Source organism: Pleurodeles waltl, chromosome 3_1 (genome assembly GCF_031143425.1).
Source record: "Pleurodeles waltl isolate 20211129_DDA chromosome 3_1, aPleWal1.hap1.20221129, whole genome shotgun sequence".
Classification (NCBI taxonomy): domain Eukaryota; kingdom Metazoa; phylum Chordata; class Amphibia; order Caudata; family Salamandridae; genus Pleurodeles; species Pleurodeles waltl.
This window is the reverse complement of record NC_090440.1, coordinates 1,482,661,383-1,482,684,790: the sequence shown is the minus strand read 5'-3', so window position 1 is coordinate 1,482,684,790 and position 23,408 is coordinate 1,482,661,383. Positions and strand designations below refer to the sequence as shown.

The 23,408-nt window shown below is 45.3% G+C and overlaps 1 protein-coding gene across 1 annotated transcript in view; it reads right to left on the bottom strand.

Moving 5' to 3' along the window:
• SPOPL (speckle type BTB/POZ protein like) overlaps positions 1-23,408 on the bottom strand; it is a 414,483-nt gene that overhangs the window by 220,892 nt on the left and 170,183 nt on the right. The window contains exons 6-7 of the mRNA XM_069221532.1: positions 14,640-14,814; positions 14,496-14,551 (exon numbers count right to left, since the gene is read on the bottom strand). Coding sequence (XP_069077633.1) covers positions 14,496-14,551; positions 14,640-14,814 — 231 coding nt within the window. The remainder of the gene's footprint in view (positions 1-14,495; positions 14,552-14,639; positions 14,815-23,408) is intronic.

The following is a 23,408-nucleotide window of genomic DNA, read 5'->3' as shown; positions in this document are numbered from 1 at the left end:
CAAAACCGGGCCCTGTAAAGACAGTTTGCCATGGACTGTGGAGTCCCCCACCCTCAAGGGCAGCCAGTTCAGTAAGGACCCAAGGCACGGCCAGCCCACCCCCGGTAAAGCATCCGAAGATTGCCAGTGCCCGGTGCGAGAGGCCAAAGACACCAGGGACCAAAATTCCTACCATGGCTCCGGCAGGAAGTGTGGTGCCACCTGGCACACCGCCAAAGGTGGGGAAGGGCCACAGGCGAACAGGGAAGGGTGGGAAGGGCAGCACGCCCAACAAGTCCGCCAGCAGGCCAGCTGGCCAGGAGGGCCCCACCAGCCCCATCCCAGGTGTGCAGGAGGACACCCACAAGCCCGGTACTGCAGCCCAGGAGGGCCCCGCAAGCCACATCCCAGGTGGGCCGGAGGACACCCACAGGCCCGGTACTGCAGCCCAGGAGGGCCCCGCAAGCCACACGACAGATGGGCAGGAAGGCCCGCCAGCCACAGGTCAGGTGGCGAATGACCTCCATGCCATGGCCGGATCCGCTGACCTGGACACTCATCCGATGCACCGCTCCACTGGGTCCTTCATCTCAAGCACCGCTGAACAGGGCACCGCCGTCTCAAGCACCGCTGAACTGGGCACTTCATCTCAAGCACCGCTGCACTGGGCACCGCCGTTTCAAGCACCGCTGAACTGGGCCCTTCATCTCAAGGACCGCTGAACAGGGCACCGCCGTCTCAAGCACCGCTGAACTGGGCACCGCTGCACTGGGCCCTTCATCTCAAGCACTGCTGTACTGGGCACTGCCGTCTCAAGCACCGCTGAACTGTACATCGCCGTCTCAAGCACCGCTGCACTAGGCACCGCCGTCTCAAGCACCGCTGCACTGGGCCCTTCATCTCAAGCACCGCTGCACTGGGAACTGCTGTCTCAAGCACCGCTGCACTGGGCCCTTCATCTCAAGCACCGCTGAACAGGGCACCGCCGTCTCAAGCACCGCTGAACTGGGCCCTTCATCTCAAGCACCGCTGCACTGGGCACCGCCGTCTCAAGCACCGCTGAACTGGGCCCTTCATCTTAAGCACCACTGTACTGGGCACCGCCGTCTCAAGCACCGCTGAACTGGGCCCTTCATCTCAAGCACCGCTGCACTGGGCACCGCCGTCTCAAGCACAGCTGAACTGGGCACCGCCGTCTCAAGCACCGCTGAACAGGGCACCGGCGTCTCAAGCACTGCCGAACTGGGCCCTTCATCTCAAGCACCGCTGAACAGGGCACCGCCGTCTCAAGCACCGCTGAACTGGGCACCGCTGCACTGGGCCCTTCATCTCAAGCACCGCTGTACTGGGCACCGCCGTCTCAAGCACCGCTGAACTGGGCCCTTCATCTCAAGCACCGCTGCACTGGGCACCGCCGTCTCAAGCACCGCTGAACTGGGCCCTTCATCTCAAGCACTGCTGCACTGGGCACCGCCGTCTCAAGCACCGCTGAACTGGGAACCGCCGTCTCAAGCACCGCTGAACAGGGCACCGCCGTCTCAAGCACCGCTGAACTGGGCCCTTCATCTCAAGCACCGCTGAACAGGGCACCGCCGTCTCAAGCACCGCTGAACTGGGCCCTTCATCTCAAGCACCGCTGAACAGGGCACCGCCGTCTCAAGCACCGCTGAACTGGGCACTGCTGCACTGGGCCCTTCATCTCAAGCACCGCTGTACTGGGCACCGCCGTCTCAAGCACCGCTGAACTGGGCCCTTCATCTCAAGCACCGCTGCACTGGGCACCGCCGTCTCAAGCACCGCTGAACTGGGCACCGCCGTCTCAAGCACCGCTGAACTGGGCCCTTCATCTCAAGCACCGCTGCACTGGGCACTGCCGTCTCAAGCACCGCTGAACTGGGCACCGCCGTCTCAAGCACTGCTGAACTGGGCACCGCCGTCTCAAGCACCGCTGAACTGGGCCCTTCATCTCAAGCACCGCTGAACTGGGCACCGCCGTCTCAAGCACCGCTGCACTGGGCCCTTCATCTCAAGCATCGCTGTACTGGGCACCGCCGTCTCAAGCACCGCTGAACTGGGCCCTTCATCTCTAGCACAGCTGAACAGGGCACCGCCGTCTCAAGCACCGCTGAACTGGGCCCTTCATCTCAAGCACCGCTGAACAGGGCACCGCCGTCTCAAACACCGCTGAACTGGGCCCTTCATCTCAAGCACCGCTGCACTGGGCACCGCCGTCTCAAGCACCGCTGAACTGGGCCCTTCATCTCAAGCACCGCTGCACTGGGCACCGCCGTCTCAAGCACCGCTGAACTGGGCACCGCTGCACTGGGCCCTTCATCTCAAGTACCGCTGTACTGGGCACCGCCGTCTCAAGCACCGCTGGCCCATTGGCAGAAGGGGCAGGCCCGCATCTGTGTCGGGCAGGGCTGCACGAAGCACTCTGGGCACCAAGCCCCCTCTAGAACCAGTGGAGACTGTTATCCACTTGAGAGACTGTGGCTTTGCACTCCCCAGGATGGCACAGTGGGCAACCCACCCACTGTAGAGACTTGAGAGACTGTGGCTTTGCACTCCCAAGGATGGCACAGTGGGCAAACCTCCCACTGTAGAGACTTGAGAGACTGTGGCTTTGCACTCCCCAGAATGGCACAGTCGGCAAACCACCCACTGTATAGACTTGAGAGACTGTGGCTTTGCACTCCCCAGGATGGCACAGTGGGCAAACCACCCACTGTATAGACTTGAGAGACTGTGGCTTTGCACTCCTCAGGATGGCACAGTGGGCAAACCACCCACCGTAGGGACTTGAGAGACTGTGGCTTTGCACTCCCCAGGATGGCACAGTGGGCAAACCACCCACTGTAGGGACTTGAGAGACTGTGGCTTTGCACTCCCCAGGATGGCAGAGTGGACAAACCACCCACTGTAGGGACTTGAGAGACTGTGGCTTTGCACTCCCCAGGATTGAACAGTGGCCATGGATGTCCCTCGTGGATCTGGAGTCGTGGACTCATCTGGCTGAGGTGCCCCCCCTTCCCTTCCCCCTGAGGTGCCTGTAGTTTTCCTATCTGATGCCCCTGCAGTGTTCTCTCCGTTGGAGTCAGGTATCCTGTGTGGGCTTTGCCCATGTGATTTGGGCCCAGTGGTCCACGGACAATGCCTGCTACAAATTTCGGACTTTAATATTAATGTATATAAAGGTTTTAGATGTGTGATATATTTATAAGCCAGTGATACAATATATTCCAATTTTTCGATTCATTTCCTTTTGTCTTTGCATTCTTCCAGGAGGTTTGGGGGGGTAACTGTGATGTATTGCTATGCATGGATGTGTGTGTTGTAGTGGGTGAGGGTGGGGGTGGGTGTGTCGCGTATGTGTGTCCCCATAATTTTTTGCCTCCCCTGTGTCGTAGGTGCAGTACTCACCGTTGTCTTCTGCGCCGGCGTTCGTGCTCCTGGTAGAGGAGCAGGAAGACAATCGCTGGGAGGATGTGGAGTTCGGGTTCCATGCTGTCCAGATTCCTCGTGGGGTGTATGGAGGTGAGCGTTTTCCGTTCGAAATGGCTGTTTCCGCCGTGTTTTTATCGTCGGGGCTACCGCCCAGGAAAAGGTGGCGGATTGGTGGGTTGTGATAGGGTGGGCGGTACATTGACTCCCGCCTGTCTGTTGGCGGTGACGGCTGCGCTGTTTGTTTGTCCCGCCGTGGCGGGCGGTGTGTTGAAGTGGCGGTCTCTGTTGGCGGTTTCCGCCAGGGTCGGAATTCCATTTATTTTACCGCCAGCCTGTTGGCGGGTTAGCCGCCGCTTTAACTCCGACCGCCAGGGTTGGAATGACCACCCAAGTCTTTTCTCTTGTTTCAGCAAATTACACTTTAATGTTCTATGAAATATGCTTGTTCACTTTAAGGTCATCCCATGTAAACAAATAGCTGTATTTTTCTATTATAAATATGGCACTTGCCATGCCTATGGTTTGTAAATGCAACACTGAAATGGGAGAAAATGATGAGCCTTATGGAATGTATGTAAACATACTGTTAACTCTTCAGTTTAATTTTCTCCCATTTTAAAGTGTCACATTTACATAGAGCAGGCATCTTGCTCTCAGAGGCTGGTAAACACACTATAATATTTTTAATAGAAAAATACTTCCATTTTTTTAAATGGGAGAAATTTAAGATGCAGAGATATGTTTCATATTAAGAACATTTTTGCAGAACATTCTTCTGCAGTTTAAATTCCTCCCATTTAAAACAATGGTTGCATGTTTGTGCTATACATGTAACAGTGCAACATTTGGCGAATGGTAGGTCCTGTGCCACAAATACATATGACACAGGCTCTTAGACACCCAATCACATATCACATTCATTTACATACATGTTCATACATCCCCTTAAATCTAAATCTTGCTGATGCACAAGGCAGCCCTGTCATAGTGTCCCTTATCAAATTATTTTGTTCAAACCATAGTATCTGGCTCTAGGGACATTAGGTTTAAGGTCAATCAAGCTGGGTGTAGGGACGTCTGGTAACAATGCATGAGTTGCTTGGCCTCCAGTAGCTCACAATGATTTCCGCTGATCAGAAGTGCCTCTCATTATAAAAAAGGTTGGAGACCCCTGATCTAAAGTCACTACGTCCCGGGCGAACCATGGGCAAAGACTGGCAACTTAGAAGCAGTCAGCAGACAAAAATGGACCAGTACACACCTCCTGGTCCAGACCAGGGTGGTACCCCGCTATTTGCATCTGGGGGCCCTGGGGAGGCTTTGTCAGACACAACTGGGGCTCAAATCCTTGCGGCAACAGAGCACACCTGCACCATGCTTGAGACAAAGATCAACATTATCACCTTGGACGTTACCCTCCTGGAAGCGGACCTCTGCAAGGTGTCTGAAAAGTTGCAGGAAACAGAGCAAACAGTGCAACTGCTCCAAGAAGAGATGCAAAATATAAAAGGTGTAGTGACCAAAATCTAAGAAACCGCATGGATGCTGAAGGCCGCTCACGGCGCAGAAAGCTAAGTTTTGTGGGGTTCCCTGAAGTGGTGAAGGCAGCGGAGCTGGAACTCTTCCTCAAGCGCTTGATCCAGACAGTGGTGAACTGGGCTGACCTGTTGTCGGTGTTATTAAAAGAGCACATAAGGCCCTGGCCCTGCACCTCGAGTGGGAGCAATGATAACAGAACTGTTAAACCACTGTGACGGGGACCGGATTTTGTACACAGGGTACTGATAGAAGCACCCCACCCCAGCGACAAGTGGAGTGCTGAACCTGTCCCCTCAAACTGAGTAATGAGCACTACATGCCACATCTGCTGTTGCAGTGGGCTGTGACTGCTGAGACCATCAGCCAGGTGGTTGGCAGTTGTACACTGGCCCCCTGTGCAGAGGAAACACCTCTGATGGGGCTATGGTCCCACACATTGCACTGGGTCTCAGCGATGCAAACACTGTGGGGGGTGGGGGGAGCCTTGCAGCTGGAGAATTGTTAGCCCCCCTAGCGCACCTGAGGAAATCCCCAAGGCCTGATATCCCCGCATGGTAACAGTGCGCTAAGACACTAGTTTTTGTTTTCTTTACTCTTTATATATGCAGCTCTCTACCTCCCCTGTTTTTTTCATTCTTTCTCTTTGTTGTAGTGTGCATGCTGCACTTGGCGGTCCTGATAGGCTTGAAAGGCAGGCCAGAGTTACTATCAGGGTAGTCTCTGACCTTGCGCTAGCATCTCCGTGTTGTGGGTACACTAGCACATCCAAGAGCTCAATAACAGTAAGGTGCTGTTGCTTGCAACATTCAGACTTATTTGGGTATATTCATTACATCCTTGGATATCAAGTTTGCAAAAAACAATGCTTGTTAAATGTCTCATTTATTATAACCAATGCTTGTTGAATATACACATTTTATTTCATCTGTTAAACTTGTGCCAACTGTAACTGCTAAAACATGTGCTCTTCTCAAGGTGATCTGTATTGAACATGTGCCACAATCAGGACGATATTTGCTGATTTCCTTACCAAGCAACCAACTGCATTTCCACCTGCTCCAACTGTAACTGCAAAAACATGTGCTCTTCACAATGTGATCTGTATTGAACATGTGCCACGATCAGGAGGATAACTGCTCATTTCCTTAACAAACAATCAACTGCCAAAAAGCACATGTGCAGATTTGCTTAGTTAAGGATGCTTGTGAGTCTGAGGCCTTGCTTGGCTTTGTACCTATTGCTCTCCTCAGCTGTTTACAGTCAGGTCAGGTTCCTTGTCCTCCAGCCTGCGTCCAGTACAGTTTCAGTGCAAGTCAAGTTCCTTGTCCTCCAGCATGCCTCCACTTGAGTTCAAGTGCTCCTCAATCTCCGACCAGCTTCCAGTCAAATTCCAGCATTTCTTGCCCTCTTGACAGCCTCCAGTCGAGTTCCGGCGATTCTCGCCCTCCAGTTGGCTTCCTGTAGGGTCCTGGTTCTCCTTTTCTGTATTTTGCCTACGATCCCGTATTTCCTGTAAAAGAGAGAAAATAGGAAAGATGAAAAAACCCAGTTTGGGTTCTTCTGAAATTTTCAAGCAAGTAACCTAATTTCAAGGTAAAGAAAGATTAATCGTTTAAATGAAACAAAATAAAGCTCTTTCTATTAAATTGCTTATGACAATAAGAACAAGCATGATTTATTGTTTGGGTTGGAATCCTAGATCCCGCTAAACAAACATTAAGGAAAGACACATTTGCTGTAACAAGCTCTCTGTTGAGAATTAGAAGAAATAGAGCAAGTTTATCAAAACTATTACTGGCAAGAGATTACACCAGAACATAAAGAAGCCCTTTAGTCAAGTTGATTGTTTTCGAGTCTGGACAGTGCTTCAGAGACTCTAAAAGTATTGTAAAAAGAGGATGAGACTTGTAAAGGCTTATACAACCGTATGCACAATGTGTGAACAATAACTGACATTTTGCAATAGTTTATACAAATTCAATGTATTAATGAAGTAATTATTTTGCAGCCCAGAATCGTAAAAACCAAGATCCCAGAATTTTAAGAAATCAGAAGTCCTGACGCCCAACACAACAACAGGGCTCAGCAGTCCGATTCTGCAGCCAACGAGGCAGAATCTGGTATTTTCTCTTTTTCTCTTCCCAAAACCCCTTTTCCCCGGAGGATTTGCGAGAGAGAAATGTACTCTTCATCATGGTTACGTTAGTCATTACGTTAGTCATTAGTCATTTCCGGGATTGGGGACTTGTCATCGGAACGGCTGGAATTCAGGTGAGTGGATCGCAGAGAACACTCCGTGGGTGTGATCCTGAGATATCACTCCACATCCCGAGGGCACACAGTACACTTCTTAGCCGACCCCTCACCTAAGTTTAAGTTGTGGGGTGAGTGTTTTAAGGAAAGGGTTTATTACATGCAAAAGTAACATTGGGGAGACACAGTTGGGTGTAATGAGTGTTTACCTGGGGGCAGGATGGGAGGGGATGTTTGGTTATTGTTTGTTAGCTGAGCGGGAGCCAGGCGAATGTGTTTGAGTAGGGGTGAAGGGGGTGTGTGCATGGGGGTGATGAAAGTAATGGCTCCTCCTGGGCATGTGGGGGAGGACCCCATGGATGTGTGGTTTTGCAGAATGAGGGATTCCATTAGGATGGAACGTGGAAGGTGCATGGCCTCAAAACGTTCATCAAGCGCTACAGGGCCCACACCTTCCTCCAGCAACATAATGTCCGTATCTCTTTCCTCCAGGAGACACACCTGAGGGACGTGGTGGCGCTGAAACTGGGCAAGATGTGGCAGGGCCAAATGTACCCCTCTATATACTCGAATTATGCCAGGGGAGTTGCCATCTGGATAATGCCCAATGTACCCTTACGGCTATCCTACTGCAAGGCAGATGTGGAGGGATGATTCATCCTCCTGCGGGGGGCTAGTGGATGGTAGGGAAGTATGCATGCTGAATGTGTATGCCCGTAACATGGACAATGTGTACTTTTATGACCTAGTTAGGACTCTGCCCCTGCCCTATTCGGGGACCCCAATACTGTGGGCTAGGGATTTTTACTGCATCCTCGATGGACACCTAGACTGACACCCACCCAAGAGGGGGACAAAGCCCCAGATGACTGCAGGGCCCCTGGACACCATGACTGCATACATTTCTGTAGAGCACAGCACCCTGGGAGGTGCTCTTGACATAAGGTGGTACACGGTACCCATAGAAGGCTGAATAGAATCCTGGTGACAGGGGACATCACACAGGAGGTGGGTGAAACCATATACCTGGTACTTTCTCTTTTGGGCTGTGCCCCATTGCTGGTGGAGTGGAGACTAGAGACTCAGAGGCAATGAGTGCTGTTGTGGAGGCTGATACCTGATGTGCTCGGTGATGTTCTGTTCCTGGAGGATCTCTGTGCAATTTTAGATGATAACTCTGCCACAAATTGGCACTCCGGGTGACACGCGGGGTACAGAGTGGGATGCCTTAAACAGGAAGTGAATTTCTAAAATCCACGCCATGTGTCGACATTTAGAGGCAGAACCTAGTGATAATGAGACACGCCTGGAGACCTTCTAGTCCAAACTCCCAGGGAGGGATGATGAGGGAGATTAACCCGCGGATCACGCTGACAAGTTCACCAGACAGGAATATCAGCAGCGCTTGCCTCGCAAGGGTGACAGACCAGGTTGCCTACTAGCATGGCTGCGTAACATCCCCATCCACAGGTCCTAAGCCTTGTCACATCAGAGAGGGGCATGGCATCCTCCCAGGTGACCATTAATGCTTTACTTCACAGACACCTAAAGATGGTGTATAGCGTGCTCCCGCCCCCATGGCCCAAGAGGTGATAGCAGACTTTCTGGACCAGGTGGAGGTTCTTAGGTTGAGTGGGGAGCAAAACGCGCAGCTGGAGGCAGACCTGCCTGGGGAGGAATCGGAAGAGGCTTTGAGACAACTGCCCAGGGGAGTGGTATCATCAGTACAAGGTCCAATGCTTCCGAAACACCTTGAACCACTCCAGGAGGTGCAGCAGAGGAGGTTCTCCCCCTTTCCATGTGGGAGGCGATAATAATCATGATCCCCAAACCGGACAAGGACCCTGCAGATCCGTGAACTTACCGCCCCTTACAGATGATTAATGTTGACTACAAGCTTCTTTCAAAAGACCTGGCCACCCGGCTGAGGGGATTGGTCCCACACTTAACGCATGAGGACCAGTGAAGATTCATATCAGGCAGGGGTTCACGTATGAACTTGAGGCACTTACCTCATTTTATGCGCTCAGGGGGAACGGCATGGAAGGTGAGCTTTGGTAAAGAAGAAAAAAATATAGATTTGAAACGCTGTTCAAACATTAGCAATATATCCTCCATTTTGAATAGTGCTTTTAGAATAGTTTTCAAAGAAATGCTCACACTTCTGTGAAAATGGCCTCTTAAGATAATATGTGAAGCTTTAGCCTTGCTGAGTTAATTATAAAATGCAGGTGCAAGAGCGTAGGCACACAAGGCCGTCTAATCTCAACTCTGTGTTTGCGTGTAACCCTGAACTCTGAGAAACTCAAGAAAATAATTGGCTTTTTTGCAATGAATATCCTGCCAGAGCACTTACTTGTGAGAATAGTATTTTTTAGTTTAGATAAAAGTGACCTGTGTTCAAAAATGATATCCTTTTTCAATATGTAACCAGGATGTGCCCTTTAGGCAGGCTGGGTTGCCACGTACAAAATGCAATTTGCTTCAAACAGGGGCCTTGAAGCTAAGATAAGGGGTGATCACAGCCCCCCTTGAGATGTCACCATCATAAATTACCTACTGTTAAGCTTATCTTTCCTTTAAAATGTCATTATTTTTCTTTGCAGCTGCTTGTGGATGATGAAATAGTGTTTGTAATGCAAACCAATGGCTGTCAAACCTATAAAAGGTGCATCCCAACTTAAGAAGAACGAAGCTCACCCACAGTTTCTGTAAGGCTTCGGCCTTGGATTATAGCAAATAAACCTTTGCTTCGTTTTATCACCATGATTGTGTTCTGACTGTTCATTTCTATTCAGATATTTGTATTGACAATTTGGTGCCGTGACTCGGATCAGACTGATAGTTTCAGACGGAAGAAACTCTGTGGTCGCAGGGCCAGAGAGTACAGCTGTCTTAGATGGCCACTGCCTTCATTGGAGTTTGTTCCGGCAGACCTAGACGAAGGACTCTGTAGAGCCCCCCGAGACACGTGAACTTATCAGCTCTATTCAAACAGTAAGAGGTGAGTTGTCTGACAGTCACTCTCAGTCATCGTGAAACCAGGTAAGACACCAGGACTGGGTCTGGGTTGAATAAAGTGGAACAGGGTTCAACTTTGAACATTGTAAACTGGCACCAGGACTAGGTCCATGGTGCAAAAAAGGGAACAGGGTTCCACTTAAATGTTCTTGTTTTTTGGGGGTTTAAACTGACTTTATAGAGGAGATGGAGTGCTAGAGTCCCCTGTATATGGTAGGGTCTGAGTCCCCACCTTAAACAGGATCAAAGTTCCTGTTTTTATCCCAGTAGGGGTTGACGTCCCCAGGCATTAAAAGGTGAAGGTAGCTACAATAAATACTGAAACAAGTATTTAAAAGTCCCTAGGATTTACTAGAATGTTTCAGAAACTGGAGAGTACATTTTATAAGGAGTATTGGTTGCAAACTAGATCTAGCCAAAAACTGAAACTGCAGTATAAAACAATTGTTTTTGCATTGTAATGGGTTGTTTTTGTGAAATGTTTTGTTACATGTTTAAGTGTTGTAACAGAAGTAAGAAATTTGATGAAACTTTAGAACCACCAGAGCCTAACATGCTAACATCGCATGTGGTTACCATATGACTTCGTTTTTTGACACTTGGGTTTATATTACACGTGAAGACCTACAGAGACAATGGCCAAAAGGGGGGTCATTTGAGGAAAGCAGAATAGATTATTTAGAAGACAGTTTGAGAGAATAGGAAATGAAAGGATAAAAGGTAATATCATTACAGTGGGGGGCATTTTATGCATGGAAGGATTGTACAAGAGGGAGACAGTTGACAGAGTCAAGAGATACGTTTCAGAAAGTAGTGAACTATGGAAGGAAAAAGATTGAAAAGGTGTGTGATGTAGCCTGTGGAGAACAAGAAATGTTAGTACAGAAATGTGCAAAAGGTGAGCAAGAACAGTTACAAAGAGGACAGAGAGAACAAAACACCAATCAGAATATAGAAGGTGCAGGCAGACAGACATGCTTTTCTGAAACACTAAATTATTAGTCTGAATTAGGACTAATGTTGAGATCTGTGACGGATTTCTTATTGCTTCATGCAGACTCCTCCAAGAGTATATTGACCGTTTTTGTAAGGAAAATATGTACAAATTTGATACTCTTACATGTTGATAAGGTATGATATTGATATACAGAAAGCAAATTATTTGGTTTTGGTCAGCACTATTGGAAAGCACTACGTCACAGATAATATAAATTACTGAGTTTTAAGTCACCTGAAACTAAAGGCATTCCCTAATAGTATGGAAATTTGTTCAACTAGTGGGTTCTTGGTTGGGAAACTTTCTGGCAAAAGGGAGGAGGTAATTGGACGCAGAGTGCATAAAATACCATTTTGGTTACCACCTCCAATAACGCAAAACAGGTGCACACATTTTTAGGAATGACTAGCTATTAGAAAAGACTAAATATTTTTCTGTCACATTTGATGTACATGCAGTATATGAATATGCAGCCACACTACTACCTCATGTTGGAAGTGTGCATAAGCACTTTGACAAAGATAATTGCATTACGAAACAAAGATTAAGACAAAGGGCAGAATGTATATGCAGGGTGCAGTATTTGATGATGCTGAAGGGGAGTTATGTTTTGAATGGATGAACTCATGCTGGCTCAGGTGAGAACGCTGAAATAATTCTAATACCGTGCATCCAGATCATACTTCTCAATTCATTAACAGGGTAAATTTTCCCAACTGGTATATAATGCGCAGATCCAGAATACGAAAGTAAAACATCATGTTGTTCCCATCAGAATAAATTACAGCTTGGGAATAGGAACACAACTGACAAGACTGTTTCACAGAGCTGTGGTAACTGAGTTGTGTTTGAGGAATATTTTGTACTAACCAACAACTACATAATGTATCATATTTGTAGTTCTTTGCTTCAATTAATTGCATTAAATCATAGGTCGATATAGCTCTGTTTCCCTTGACATTTTCTACCATGAAACAATTTGGTATTTATGAGATAGAAGTGTACAACAAGCAGTTTGGTAAGCTTTTATTTTGTTATGTCACAATTCCCTAAAAAATGTTCATCAGTGATTGCTTCATTTGAAAGAAACTGCATCAAAAATGTTTACGCTATCCTTGCATTTATAGCGCTGAGGCAGATAAGTGAGATGGGAGCGCCGCCCTCTAACAAGCACTCTCAAGCAAGCAAAGTGTGGACCGCGCACAGCAAGTCTGGTAGAGTGCAGTACCAGTCACTGCACTTGTGCAGTGCTGCCTGGCTCGTACTAACAGGTGGCGGTGTGTCAAGACATGGCATCACCTGACTGCAAGTTGTAAACAATAATCACACACATACATCATAGCGTGACTGTGTCCATTTGCCAAACTAATGAGTCAGGCAGTGTCAGAGGAGACACAAGATGAAAGCACTTGTCGGCTGCTCAAGTATGTCACTCGGTTTTAGTGGGCACAGATTATTCTAATTTTTGCCCTGAATTACACTGCTGAAAACAGCATAATTACACTGTCTCCTGTAATTGCAGTGATTTTCTAGTGTGAACGTTGCCTGTTTGATAATACATGTTGAAAGGGCAAACATCAAACCCAGCAAGATTTTGCTTCATATTTCCGTACGCCACTTTTCTTGCATCCCACTACTGCCACTTAACGACACCATTGTAGGACCGTATTTACAATAAAATGCATGCATTGCGCCATTTTGTAAATATGGCGAATGGGAATGGCCTCCTTAACACCACTTAAGTGTCAGAAAAAATGACACAAATGTAACATAAGGAGGCGCAAGGTCTTTGTGGATCTGGCCCATAGAGCTGTAGTGATGTGAAGTGGTAGATGCCCCTATTCTGTATGCATCATTTATTTGCAACGCATTTCATTTTTTTCTGATGCCAGGTACAATGAACTGCAAACAGATTTCTCTTTTCTGTGTTTTCCCTGTCAGACGCAGCCTTTGAAAGCACCTCAATAGCGCACGCATAGCTGCCGTTCCCAATCTCAGCTTACAGTACCACACATGCCCTTTGAAAATTAAGTACTGGAGTCTGGGCAGACTGCTTTTCAAGTCACCGGTTTCTTCATCTCCATGGTTCAGCCATTTTTTTCATTTTACATATTTTTTATGTATTCAAAGCAACAGTTGATTAATATCCAGAACATTTTCAGTGTGACGTTTTAAGTCAGTAAGTAAACCAAGTGGAGTCTTTCTGATAATTATCTTTGCAACAATTTTTTTGCCTGGTTTTAACAGCAGTTAGTTTTCACACACAGTGTCACGTATAAAGCATGGAGTGTCACACATGAGGACACTTAAACCACAGTAATCTCACAGATAAGCAATGTGAACCTTGGCAGCTATGAACTAGGTCTTAGTAGTCAGCCAGCACTCCATCCCGGATGGCCTGAACTTCTGAGTTTGTCCTGGTAGGGTGCAACCATATATTCACTGTTGGGGCTTTATTCTAGTTTCCCTAAAGTCTTTATAGATGCATACCTCTGGTTCTACTGATTGGATTTCTGTTGTTTTGGTAATGTTTTTCTTATTAAGGCGTTCTAACTTGGTGTGAGATCCTTTTTGTGTGGTGTTTTTCACGTTATTACTGTTTAAAGTGTTACATAAATACTTTATACATTGCCTCTAAGCCCGACTTCTGTGTGCCAAGATACCAGAAGGTTGAACAAAGGTTAAATTAGAGTTGGCTTGTGCCTCACCCTCACAAGGATTGCAGTTGTGCTAGCCCAGTCAGTCAACAACCCAATTCCTCACAACCCTCTACAAGCTGCCCTCGTTATAATATCGAGATGGTAACTTTACCCTTTGTTGATGACTTGAGAGCAGAAATTGACATGGCCGCTAGCTGACAGTAAAACAGTGGATACAACTCAAACTTGCTGTTTGGCTCCCCAATTTATATCCAAACAAATCTCTAAACACAATTGTTTTCCATGCTCTTCGGTAATCTTAAACAAAGTTGCTAGAATTTCGAAGTCTTGAAAAAATCAGGCGTGGAAGTCACAGGTTTTTATATCTCAGCCCCTGCAGAATGGAACTCTCTTACACCTCATCTTTGTTCTCCATCAGATTTCGGGTTCAGCATTCAAGACCTTGCTATTTAAACAAGATTTACCCTGCCAATCATAGGCTTGAACCGCCTCATCCTCCAGTCTATTACAGTCATGTGTTTTCTTTTTTAGACCCAGGAAAACTTCGGGTGTACGTCCTCTATAAATATAATTAACACTATATTAACACTGAAAATTACCTTTCTGCTTTCCTCCATTTCATGCTCAAACATTGCATTAAAAACTGGAGACCGTGCTGTAATCAAAGAGCAAAAATAGACAACTTACAAAAATGTATATTTGAAATAAAAAATGATATTGATTAATACGTTTTCAGAGTGTACCTGCTAGAATGGATTTATGCGACTTAAATTCTTGCCCTCCTACATATAGAGTGCAGTCTGCAAATCTTGATGTTTCCCAGAGATCTCCTAAATCATCTGCCAGTTTACATTCAGGTACATTGAAACTGTTGTTTGACCTTCCTGAGAGCTTCAAAGAGTCAAGTATCACCCTTACCTGACAGAGGAAAATGGCAAGAAAAGTTTCTCTGAACAGCACACATTGCATAGAACAGACAATTTTGACAGAACAAGATGCGTTTATTACTACTTCTGGCCATTAGATGTATTTTTCAACAGTCAATAATATAAATCAGTAGAAATGCCAAGACAATACATATAAATTAAATAAGTAAAAAATCAGGACTGCTTTGTGGACCATACACTGTACTTTCAGCAGTAGGTCTACGCATGATTACATACAGCAGCATCACGCAGTATTGTAATTTCAGCATACGCTACAGCTCCGGTGTGTTACATGGACCATGAGGAGAACATTCAACCCACTGCTACTGGTTAAAAGCAAACTCTCTCCCTGAAGGTCATTTGGAAATACTCTTGTCATGGCCGTGAGGAGCTAAACAAATATAAGCTTACATAAACTTAGTGGATAAAGATGTTCTCTAATACAGCTTTATCAAAATATGATTAAGATCTAAAGTTAGTGCAGAGAACTCTAAAACTACATACACATTCAAAGATGCAACAAAAAAACGAGTTGGAGCCATAATACCAATAGAGGTAGACACAACTATTGTAGAGTTATCTTTGCAGCTTTCAAGTATTTGATGATATTATCACACATACATGGAAGCCTCAAAACTAACCACCAGTTGTATTAACATGGACATATTTATACAATTGCATGTAATGAAACTAGAATATGAGATCATTTGGTGAGATCTTCTCTGTGCAGAGTGCCTGACATATCAAAGGGGTTTTCTCATTCGGTGTCTATGAGAAAAGCATTAGTGCATATGGGCCAGAGGATTTTATAAATCCCTCTTCGGGCAGTTTCACTGAAGTTCTGTCTTGGGACGCAGTAGCCATTCCGTGTGAGCTTGATGTTTTGAGCACGTGTGTACATGGATCTGCACTGACCATATGACGCAAGCCATGCCAGCTGCAATATCTCAATACAATGTTCATTGAATTGCAGCTATGTGACTGGAGTCCTTGTCTTACAATGTTTTTCACTCCAGGCGATTCCTGAGGCGAATGCATCACTATCACTGAGGATCAATGGATCTGAACTGTGCCACCTAGTATCCTGTGTATGTGCAGCTACAAAGAAGCTAGACATTCTGGAGGTGTCTTGGTTCGATTTCACAATGACATAAATTTGAGTTCTTCTTGACTGACCAACACTGGGCATTTTGCTATGCAGAGGCAAGGAAAATGCCCTTAACTACTGGTGTAGACTATTATACTATTAACTCGTCCCAAAGAGCTTATTGTATTTCAGAGGGAAAAGATACTTAAGCTAGATGTCAGCATGAGTGCTCAAGGTGCAGGTACCCTAAAGCTGATTTTATAACCTTACCTGGATGTACCAGGAAAAAGGACCTTCTGGGGTGAGCTATGTTCAGACATTTCTGCTGTGATTAATTTAAAACTGAACTCATCCCTGCTCCTGGCCTTGCATTGGTATGTCCGGAAGATCCCTCGTACCATAGACAGCTTTACCAACTTGGCACTTTTACTAGCTAAACAAAAGCTGGCTATAGGGTGGAGTAGACGCACACCCCAATTGGTCTCAATTTACATACAAGACACGATGGGTGATTTAAACCATGGAGGGCGGCTGGCCAGGTTGGAACTGGGCCGCCTTTCCTCTAGCAGGGGTCCTTTTAATGAGATCTCCATGTGCCTGGTTGCGATCACCATGACTTCAATGAGACCACTGGTACAGCAGCTGCAGCCAAGGCAAGGCACTATGTCCAGCAGCACAGTGTTGTTTACGTCCTGCTCTGAAAAGCTTTCTTTTTTTATTTAAAAACAAACTTCGAAAATGGGAGCTAGTTTTGTAAAAACTAAAAAGCAATTGCTCTGATGTGCAGAGACTTCTGCTGCTGTGCGTCAGTCGCGAACCAATTCAAGGGGGAGACTGCCATGCTTCACATGGTAGTCCCTAGCAGGGAAATCTAGTGATGGTCATCCTGTTTTCATTAAGACGAGGTAGGGAGCGTTATAATCAAGTGGCCCAGCGTTCCACTTCAAAACAGCTGGGAACGTGGAACCCTGGTCCAGCTAAGCGTTGGCTGAATGAAACCCTGTGGTTCCACGACCTATGAATTTGTCTGATGGCATATGGAGACCCCACGGGCTTCATCAGTTGCCATAGCTAAGGCTACTAGCCATCCAGACCTCGGCACCTTAGGTCCATGAAAAACTCCTAGGCGGTGGGATTAAACTCTATATTAACCTGCTCATTCACAGGGCTTTAAAAGCATATTGCAGAGCTGTAATAGTTTGGAGCAGCAAGCACTAACGTGTATGAAAAGTGATGGCGTGTTTGACTTTAAAATTAGATCAAAAGCATTGCAGGGACAGCCCTCCATCAAAGTGGCCCCATTAGGCAAAGGTTCTGGCAATTTCTTTCTCATCCTATGAAAACTGGGGCATCTATGTCCTTATTAGATAGTAGAAAACAATATGGATGCTCAAGTCTTCTGAGCCCACATGAGGTCCTACAGGCCATCCAAAACATTCTCCAAATATTAAAGTCAGCACCCATGACCTTGGACTTAGCCAAACCACTTCAATTGAAGAGATGCTGGATAGACAAGGGCTCCATTATAAGGACATGTGGTAACTCAAGATGTGAAATATACCTACATGAAGTATAATCCGCCTCAGCAGAAAGATGATGCTAAAACAATCGCATTTTGAGACCCTCTTTAGTCAGAAGGCGGCATTTCCTATTCAATCGTAATTCTGGAATTCACAAAGACGAGCGTAGTCAACAACCAGCATAATCTACTGATGAATATTTTGGAAAGGGGCTTATGAATTTCAAAGACAGACAAAGAAAACTTGGAATAACCAATTGGACCATTTCATTCAATGTCATTCTTCTACTGTTTTAGCTCTAAAACAAAATTGGTCGAAAGAAGTGCATCATATTTCCTACGAACAGGGACACCAAACGTAATGAATCATGACACCATTTAAATAAAGGTTCTGGCCCACACTCGGCTACGGCTGGCGACAATGTGAATGTTTTTGAGGATATTCAAAGAGTTAACTTACACTTGTGAATAAGTTACACTTTACACTTTTAAGTAACTTTACTACTTTGGGCTATTCACAAAATTGGAGTATAAAGCTACTCAAAAGTGTAGACTTACACATTCCTATCTCCTGAAACAGTGTGTAGAGCAAAATTTACGAGTTAAAGTTATTACTCTCAAAAGGATACTTTGGTAAGTCCAGCAGCACACAATGCCAACCACTGGTACTGCAACACACTCCCACTGAATATAATGGAGATAGGGACTTAAATGGAAATTGTGTTAATTGAAATTATTGAAAAAAAGTTCAAATATAGATATCATTTCATTGTAAAAATATCTAAAAATAAAACACACAGTTTATTTAATTACACAAATATTTCAACAATCTTTTTGAATTTATAAATTGTTGTAGCAATATTTCTGATTAAAATATAATTAATATTCTATACATCACTTGTATTATTTATTATTAATGCATAATAGTTTTTTACTTTAAGTGAGAACTTATTTTTATTTTAAATTTCACAAAAATGTTTTATAATATTTGCATTATATATTTAATTTAAAAACGTAGTTAATAATGTAGTAACATTTTTATTTTGTTCTACATTTAAAATAAATATATGGAATTAATTTACATCAGTATTTAACATAAAAGTATTTTTACTACAGTGTTTTATTTCAAGTCCATTATTTTCTTTGGGAGTGTGATGCAGTACTAGAAGTTAGCCATGTTTGGTGCTACACATACAGCAGCTAAGAGCTGGAGTATTTTACTTTTGGTCACCTTTTGGCTTTTTAGGACTGCAGTTTGTTAACAGCAATAGGCTTACTCTTTTGTATGGTTGGTGCATGTGTCACCCTAAACACCTCCTTACTCCTCCCTCCCATTTAGAAATAAGGCCCATATTTATACTTTTTTGGGGCCGCGTTTGCACTGCTTTTTGTCGCAAAAACGGCGCAAAATAACAAAATACATTTGTATTTTGCAAGTTTGCGCGGCTTCTGCATCACAAAATGACGCAATTGCGACGCTAAAAAAGTATAAATATGGGCCTAAGTGTGACCCTTACCATGTTTTCTGGTTGCTCTCCCATCTACTAATAAGTAGTAAACTTGCAAATGTGAGATCTCCCCATAGGAAGTATAGGAGAGGTGGATGTGCAATTTATACTTGTAAGCTTGTGAATAGTATTTTGCAGTACTTTATTAGTACTAGTGTAATAATACTAAGCCTAAAAAATGCAGTTTGTGAATAACGCACCATAGAATTTTTAATAATGTATTCCTAGACCAGAATATTCTCCAAATCCCACACCTTTCATCATAAGTGGTTTAAACTTGATGTCTAGGTATTGTACATAGAAATTAAAATCATCTAAATACATTTTAACAATTACATCATACAACAGCAGTGAATACCTCTGTGGGCCTGCACCCTTTCACCATATCTTCTAGTAGCAATTGTTCATCCTAAGAAGTACAGTTCTTTCTGAGTGGCTGCATGAAAATGATATAAGCTTTGTCTGATAATCAGATTGGATTAGCTTGCTATGGGTGGCTTCAAACCTCTTCTCAAGCAAGCTATTTACGTCTAGGTGGCAGAGAGGTCTATATGCCTACATGTCTTCAGCATCGCTTGTGTCAGCATCAATAGCAATGAAGAAACAACTAAGGGCAATATTTATACTTCTGACGCAAAACTGTGCCAACGCAGTTTTGTGTCAAAAAGTTTAACTCCAGCTAACGCCATTTCTTTACGTCGCTCGGACGTCAAATTTATACTTTGACGCTCAGTGGTGCAAACCACTGGTGTGAGTCATTTTTTTTTACTCAAACCAATGCGTCACGTCGTAAAGAAAAACGACGTTAATGTGGCGAAAATGACTTTGATCCGGTTTACGACGTCGCAAACCGGATACGCGCCTTTCTTTGACGCAATTGCTTCAAAAACCGGCGCAAATACAGCAAAATGTGCAAAGGAGAGCCAAAATGGATCCCAGAAGCTTTGAGAGACCCAAGGAAGATGACAACATACAAGAAACCAGCTAGGAGGACACACACAAGACCCAGGAGAGGGAGAAGAAGAAAATGAAGTGTCGGTTCAGTGCAGAGGAGCCGGAAATACTGGTGAAAGAGATGACGGAACACCAGCACCAACTTTTTGTCACCTCTAAATTGCCAATTAGTAGGAGAGAGGCAATATGGCAACAAATTGTTGACAAGATAAACAGTGTGGCAGAAGTACGGAGAACAGTTATCGAGTGCAAGAAATGCTGGCATGACTGCAAGCGCAGGACCAAGGAAAAGATGGCCAGGAACAGGAAAGCAGCACTGCAGACTGGAGGTAGGAGTCATGCACCGCAGGAGGCCCTGGACCACATGGAGGCGATGGTGGCAGCCGTCATCCCTGAGGAGATCGTCACAGGGATTCAAGGACAGGACAGCCCAGACTACCAGGAGACAACACAGATGCAGGGTAAGTCTCATGGGGAACTAAAATGCCCAAATGTTAACTGTAAGCAGGGGTAGTGGACATACCTACTACACAATGCATGTAAGTCATGATATTCAGGGAGTGGAATGGGTAAAGGGGCATGGCACAGGGACATGGGCTGTTCAGAGGAAACTTGGGGCACAGTACTACACTACACCAACAACCTTTGCATTGGGGTATGCTGCCATGTCAAGGATGTTGGAAAGGTAAAGCCAGTCCAGGAGGGTAGGGTACAATGTAAAACTGGTCTTCTGTCACACGACAGCTGGTATTCTCCCTACATGAACTAGGGCTCAATTAACAGTCTCAGGCCATATCGGCAAGTGGAATTTAACATTGACAAAAGTTGCCACTACCACCTCTGCTGTGTGTACAGGTCAAGTAGCTAATGGCAGTTACGTGCCCATAGATCAAACACACCCAAATTAGAGGGTTCAGGATGACAACTTTATCAATCCCCTGTAATCAATACAAATGTGCTAATCCTGTCAAATGTGAATGTCCATAGTTACTACAAACATCAACCATTGGCATAAACATTATGAGGTACACAGCACTAATGTCATACCCATGCTGTATATGTCAGGGTCCACCCTGTGCCTGGGTCACAATAGCTGCAATGACACCATGGAACATCCCAAATGTTATACTGCTCAGACAACAGCATTGAGGAGGAGGACATATGTCACTGGCTAGTGAAATACACCCGCACAGTCAGAAGAGGAAATTGAACACTGCTAGGACCATCAGTGCAATCCTATGTAGCACACATTCCCCAACATCAACATTACACACTACCAATGCTGACATATGGAGTGTGCCATGCCAATGCTATACATAGTACATGCTAGGTCTCAGCAACATATAGCTGGATGTGAAATATCAGATACTGGGGCAGTTCCAGATTGTTAAGTGTGGTGCAAGTGCCATCAGAACACCCATAGCCAGTGCAAGGCCACAACATGAGAATGGAAGTAGACTGTTATTTATTTGCGACACCTCCTGCTGCAGCCTGTCCAGTCTGCGCAACATCCGTTGCATGTCACATTGCATCGCACGAAAACCACCAGTGTCAATGACTGCAGCAGGGGTGATCTGAGTGCCAGTTGTTGTGGGTTGTCCACTTGGTGGTGCCATGCTTGGAGGAGGAGGTGCAGGTGCAGGAGGTCAGTGGTCTTGGAGCTGAAGAAGTTGAAGGTCCTGCAGTGGTTGCTGGCATCCTTGGTGCCACCTGGGTCGTAGTGGAGGTGCTGGTGGTGGCGGATGTTGTGGACACAGAAGGGCCCCCTTGGGCAAATGCCCTCCACACCCCTGAAGCTCTTTCATGGCGATAACGCTGTGCCATGTGGCAGAACCCAGACTCCATATCCCGAATGTGGCGGTAACGCATCGCCCGCTGCTGAAATTCACGGATCTGGCTGGCATCCATGTTGGCTGCTGTTAAAAAAGATAAAGCCAAACATTAGGTACATCATTGTGTGATAAAGTTACTGATGAGAATCAGCCAATACATCTAATGTAGCTGAAACAGGCCATATCACCATACAGATCACAGATTCTCCCTGAGGAAGTACATGCCAACGCAGCCTACACATGTCCTAGCTAACAGCACAGCAATGCTCTAAAAGATGTGTACCAACTTAAGCATCATTGTTCAGACATTAGTCACGTAACAAATGCTGCAAGTCCTCCACATGTGACAGGGCAACTAATGACTATCTTCTCGGTGACAATCAAGAGCCACAAGATATGGGATTTGTAAATGGATTTGCCAGGATGATATGCAGTTGCAAATCAAGAGTGGGTATCCTAAGTTTGGACAAGTGATTTACATATTTACATGTCTGTGTACTACACTTGGGTCATCACACCTAGGTCCACATTTCATAACCATAAGTCTGTGCCTCAGGGGGGGGATGGACAAGCAACACATACTTTCAAACATCAAGGACACCCAGGAAGCTTTGGGCAGCTGTGCATGGGTTTAGTCAGTCCACCACAGGTAAGGAGGGTGTCTAACTAGGACAGACACAAGCCTTGGACAATACCATCCACATTTATGTTTGTAATTGCAGGCAATTGTCAACATAATTTGATACCACCAATACCTCTCCTACAAAAAGAAGATAGATGCAACCACACATCTGGGCAGGAGCTGCATGCACACAGATGACATTGTACTCAAGTGTCACATACACGTAGTACAACATGTGTAGCTAGATGCTGCTAGGAAGTCAGACATACAGTTGAATATGTTCATTAGTGAACCGGGAGGCTCAGGTTTGTGGTTAAGACTTTGGCATCCCTATTCTGTGAGATTCAGGGTCTGACTTGCTGACTAAATCATAAATATGGCCCTCTGCTAAACTTTCTTTAATATAAATGTAACAACAAATATCATCCTATTCACATGGCCATGCCTACAGGGCTGCACTACAATCCCAAAATATGACTATATGCCACTGATTGTCCAACTCAAATATGGAGAAAAAAAGTGAAAATCCAGTCAAGTTACATATCAGATAATGTGCCAGCACGTTATACCTTGCTATGTGTTCAACACGGAGAAGTCAATCACACAACAGCTGCAAACACAACACAGAACAGAAATATCAACACTTACTGGATATGTCTGGGTCCACAAATCAAGCCACGTCGCCAACTGTGTAAGGGGCAGGTCCACCTATAAAGCATGAAAGGGTGAAATGTGCTCAATGTCTGTGCACTGAACAACACTTTCAAATAAAATAACTGTGTGTCATTACAGGGAGTGCAGAATTATTAGGCAAATGAGTATTTTGACCACATCATCCTCTTTATGCATGTTGTCTTACTCCAAGCTGTATAGGCTCGAAAGCCTACTACCAATTAAGCATATTAGGTGATGTGCATCTCTGTAATGAGAAGGGGTGTGGTCTAGTGACATCAACACCCTATATCAGGTGTGCATAATTATTAGGCAACTTCCTTTCCTTTGGCAAAATGGGTCAAAAGAAGGACTTGACAGGCTCCGAAAAGTCAAAAATAGTGAGATATCTT